This window comes from Petaurus breviceps, unplaced genomic scaffold (genome assembly GCF_028583685.1).
Source record: "Petaurus breviceps papuanus isolate PSGF00001 unplaced genomic scaffold, PetGlider_PUasm1.0 90865, whole genome shotgun sequence".
NCBI classification, from domain to species: Eukaryota; Metazoa; Chordata; class Mammalia; order Diprotodontia; family Petauridae; genus Petaurus; species Petaurus breviceps.
The window spans coordinates 2572328-2577815 of NW_027187367.1; the positions used below are offsets into that span (position 1 = coordinate 2572328).

General features: G+C 40.1%; 1 protein-coding gene across 1 annotated transcript; it reads left to right on the forward strand.

Annotated features, from left to right (window-relative positions):
* The first annotated feature begins 2941 nt into the window (after positions 1-2941).
* On the forward strand, positions 2942-3886 carry LOC138150282 (olfactory receptor 2B2-like). Its single transcript, XM_069073695.1, has one exon. It carries the CDS (start codon positions 2942-2944, stop codon positions 3884-3886), a length of 945 nt encoding a protein of 314 aa, XP_068929796.1.
* The last annotated feature ends 1602 nt before the right edge of the window (positions 3887-5488 follow it).

Below are 5488 nucleotides of genomic sequence, written 5' to 3' on the forward strand. Positions count from 1 at the left end.
TTCCTCTCATTCTCTCCTTAACCTCTTACTTAACCCAGATTCCAGTCTTAACATTCCACCAAAACAGCTCTTTCCAAAGTTACTTATGATCTTTCAGTTGGCAAATCCTCATTTTCTCAGTGCTCACTTCCCTTGGCCTCTCTCCAGTCTTTGACATTGTTGTTCACTCTTTTCTCTTTGATATCCCTGTCTCTCTAGGTTTTCAGGATGCCACTGTCTCCTTTTCCTCCTCCCTATGTAAACATTCTTTCTCTTTCCCTTTTGCTGGATCCTCATCCAGATCATACCCTTTAACTGTGGTTAAATATTCTGTTTCCAGCCTTTTTTTTTACTCCTCCCTTTACATTACTTTATTTGGTGGTCTTATAAACTCCCCTGAATTTAATTACCATCTCTCTACTGATGATTCTAAAATCTATCTGTCCTGCCCCCAAACTCTCTGCTGACCTCTAACCTCACATCTCTGACCACCTTTCATGTATCTCAAACTAGTGCCCAGCAGACATCTCAAGCTCAACATGTCCAAAACAGAACTCATTATCTTTAACCCTAAACCCTCTTCCCATACACACCTTCTCTATTAATATGGAGGGCAACATCATTCCCCCAGTCCTTTATGCTCACAATCTCAGAGTCATCCTGTACTCTTTACTCTCTCACCTCCCCATATCCAATCTGCTGCCAAGGCCTGTCAAATTGCAATATCTCTGTAATATTCCTACTTCTCTCCTTTGACACTGCCAGCCACCATTCTAATGCAGGCCCTCAAGAGTTACCTCAGGCTTTGAGAATAGCAGGCGCTTGCATACTGGTGGGTCTGCCTGCCTCAAATCTCTCCCCACGCCAATCCATCTTCCATTTAGCCACTAAAGTGATTTTCCTCAGCACAGGTTATCACACTACTCAATAAATTCAAGTAGCCTATTATTGACTCTAGAAACAAACAAAATGCTCTGTTTGGCACTCTGTACTCTTTGATCCAGTAAGACTGGATTCCAACTACTCCGTGAATAAGACACTCTGTTCCTTGGCTCCTGGCATTTTCTCTGGTTGTTTCCCATGCCTGAAATATTCTCCCTCTTCAACTCACTTACTGACTCCCCTGGTTTCCTTTAAATTCCTAAATCCTATCTTTCAATAAAAGCCTTCCTTAATCCCTCTTAATTCTAGGGCCTTCTAACTATTATTTCTTTTTGGTCCTGTATATAGTTTGCATTGTGTATATTTCTTTGCATATTGACTCCACATTAAGGACTGAGTTTGTTTTCTATTTTTACTTTTTTTTAATTCTCAGGGCTTAGTACCATGCTTGGCACATAGTAGGCACTTAAAAAATTTTGCTGATTGATTTATTAAAAGTGGCATGTATAAGAGATGTAGAGAAGGTAGAATTGACAAGACTTGGCAACACGTTGGATAAGGTAGGGGGTGGTGAGAGAGTGAGGCATCAAGCATGATACCTAAGTTCCCAGCCTTGATAAATGGGAAGAAGATGGAACAAGGAAGTTTAGAGAGGAGAAAGCTGTAGGGAAATGATAATGAGTTCTGTTTTGGACCTGCTTACTTTAAGATGTTGACAAGGGCTATCCAATTGAAGTATCCACTAGGCAGTTAGAAATGCAAGACTGGAACACAGGAGGAAGGCTAGCAGTGGACAAATAGATGTGAGAATCATCAATACAAAAGTAATCATTGACTCCAAAGAAGGTGATGAGATGACCACAATAAATAGTATAAAGAAGAAAAGAGGGCCCAGGACAGAGACTTGGGGGACACTCTGGTTAGGGGGGGTAATGTTGATGAAAATCAAGCAAAGAACCCTGAGGAGCAGTTAGGAGAGAACCAGGAGAGTACAGTGTCATGAAAACATAGAGAAAAGAAAGTATCATATAGAATGATGTGATTGACAGTGTGAAAGGCTGTAGAGGAAACAAGGATAAAGACTGAAAAAAGACCATTAAATTGGTCATTAAGAGGTCATTGGTAACTTTAAATAGAGCAGTTCCTCTTGAATGATGCATGTCACTATATCAGACTGCTGAGGCCTAGATGTCTGCTGGTCATCCTGAAGAATGGTAAGAGGGATTCCCAGAATTGAGGAGCTAATAGGTAAAAAGAAATAGCTGGAATTCTAGTTATTTAACTCTGAAGGGATAAGAGGAAGCATAGGATTTATTTTAGATTATTCAGATACTGTTATGAGAACATTTTTGCTGGGAGCAAAATCAAGGGATTGACCCTTTATTATTTTATGTCTCAGAATCATGTTACCTGCTGGAGGAGAGTTACAGGAATCCACAAAGTCCATTGTCATAGGAGCTGAATTATCAGTTGAACGCCAATCACCATGATATCTTCAAGAGCCTCCATTGGGACCATAAGATTCAGTCTATGTCTCCCTTTCTAAATATTCTCCTCCTTTCTTCAGGCCATGTCTGTCATATGTTTATATTACGTTTGGATATCTCTGCTCCTTTTTATCCAGAATCCTTCCTGGCTTACCTCATATTTTGTTTTACCCACCACAACCCTATAAAGATGATGAAAAGGAATGTGTAAGATAGCATCTCAGTTTCATGTCAAATAGATGAAAGCTCAGGCAGTTTCAGTAACTAACCTGATGCCAAGCAACAAGTAACAAAGTCAGATTCAAGCTCAGTTCTCCCAAGTATTGCTCTGATGTTTTATGTCCAGGCCTTTGTCTTCTCTTACCAACAACTACTCCGCAATATAGTAATAAATATCCACTCACTTTTTCATCACATGCAGTATACAAGGAGAACCAACAATATAAGACTACTGAAATGACACCTTTAACTGGGATTTGAACTAAGAGCCTTATAGTTTTATTTTTCTTAATGTCTTTACTCCATGATAATCATCCATTTATAACAAGTATTTCCTCCAGATCTCAACCAAAAGGATATTTGAAGGTGCCAAAATGTGGACCAGCAACCAGAGCTCCTTGGAAGACTTTGTTCTCCTGGGATTTTCTGACCGCCCTTGGCTGGAAAAACCACTCTTTGTAATCTTTTTAGTGGCCTATTTATTTGCTCTCTTTGGCAACATCTCCATAATACTTGTCTCTTGCCTAGATCCCCAGCTTAATAGTCCAATGTACTTCTTTGTCTCCAACCTTTCCCTCTTGGACCTTTGCTATACTACCAGCACTGTCCCACAGATGCTTGTCAACCTTTGGGGCCCAGAGAAAACCATAAGCTATGGTGGTTGTGTTGCTCAACTCTACATTTTCTTGGCATTGGGCTCAACTGAATGTATACTGTTAGCCATAATGGCCTTTGACCGCTATGCTGCCATTTGCAAACCCCTCCACTACCCAATCATCATGAATCAGAGGCGTTGTATCCACATGGCAGCTGGAACATGGTTTAGTGGGTTTGCTAATTCCCTGGTCCAAACAACACTCACAGTGGTGGCCCCACGGTGTGGCAGGAAAATTGTGGACCACTTCTTCTGTGAGGTGCCTGCCCTGCTGAAATTAGCCTGCACTGACACCCATGTAAATGAGGCTGAACTCAATGTACTTGGTGCTCTCCTGCTCTTGGTGCCCCTTACCCTTATCTTAGGTACCTATGGCTTCATTGCACAAGCAGTGATGAAAATCCGTTCAGCTGAAAGCCGCTGGAAGGCCTTTAATACTTGTGCCTCCCACCTACTAGTAGTCTTCATGTTTTACTTTACAGCCATTAGCATGTATGTCCAGCCCCCCTCTAGCTACTCCCATGATCGGGGCAAAATTATGGCCCTCTTCTATGGGATTGTCACACCCACCCTCAACCCTTTTATTTACACTTTGAGGAACAAGGATGTGAAGGCTGCACTCCGAAGGGCACTGACAAAAGAGTTTTGGCTCAAGACAAGGTAAAAACAATGAGTAGAATTTAAGGGCAGTGTTGAATATTTTTGCCTTTTAAGGCATAAGTGTAGAATTGAGGGATAAGAGATAGGATAATAAATAATAAAGACCATAGAAGAAGAGAATAAAGAGAAATAATTCTTGGTAGTATATATGTGCAGATAACTTTGGGAGGTATTTTGTACTTGTTATTTAACTTCAGCATGGTTTTATACTTACAGATTTGGATCTGAGTACTGTTTCCATTCACCTTCCCCTATCCCACCACTAGACTTAAGTATACTTAGGGAATTTAATTTGATTATTATTTATTATGTATAGGTCACTACATGGTGGGTTGGAACTGCTCCTGATGAAGTTAAAAAAATTTGAATCTTGTTTTTGTTTTGTTTTGTTTTCTTTTGTTTTGTTTATTGGAGGGGGGAGAGCAGGACAATTGGGGTTAAGTGACTTACCCAAGATCATACAGCTAGTAAGTGTTAAGTGTCAGAGGCTGGATTTGAACTCAGGTTCTCCTGACTCCAGGACTGGTTCTCTATTCACTTAGCTACCTTAGCCTCCCCCAAGAAATTCTGAATCTTAAGCCTGTCTGGGACACTTATCAATTGTGTGACTCTATGCAAATCCTTATCTATAAAATGGAGATAATAATAACACCTACTTCAGAGGATTGTAGTGAAGATCAACTGTTACAAAAAATGCAAAGCAATTTACAAACCTTAAAGTGCTATATAAATGATAACTAGAATTATTATTATTAAGCACAGGCTACATACAAGATACTGTCCTAGGACTTCCTTAACCCTAAAAGATGATGGCATTAAAGTGCTATTAAACTCAACATGCCAGCAAATTTGGAAAACACAACAGTGGACACTGGATTGCAAAAGATCAGTTTATATTCCAACCCCAAAGAATGGCAATGCCAAAGAATTTTTAAATTGCTGAACAATTATACCTATTTCACACAACAGCAAGGTTATGCTTAAGATTCTGAAGAGCAGGCCAGTTTCAGAGGCAGAGGAGCTAGGAAAACAAAATTGCCAGTATCCACTAGATTGTGGAGAAAGCAAGGGAGTTCAAAAAAAAAAAAAAAAACTTCTGCTTCATTAACTACGCTAAAGCCTTTGACTATTTCAATAACAACAAAATGTGGCAAATCCTCAAAGAGATGGTGACGAGGGATTATAGGTGTTTCTGGGACTCCAATGACCAGAGTTCCTCGGTGGGCAGTCTGGAATGAATTCACAGGCTCAAGCATTCTGAGTCAAGTTGGTAAAAGTTTATTGTTATGCCATACAGTGGGTAGGAGGTCTTACGGAACATGCAACCTTAAAGGAGTAGAGTTAAAGTTTTTATAGATAATCTTTATTATAACTTGTTTCAATTATACTAAGTAAGTGAGTAGGAATGAGATTAGGGGAGAGTTAAGGAGCGGTCAGTTCTTAAAGGAATGTGCACTTTTAATATCTACTGTGCAGGCGTATTGTCCATAATTCACTGGGAAATAGCTGGGGGGGGGGAGGTGCTGTACAGAGGTGTGATTTTAGGCTTGAAATGTCACTAAGTCAACTAGCAGTCAGGGCTGACTGAGAAGTGCCCAGTCTGCTA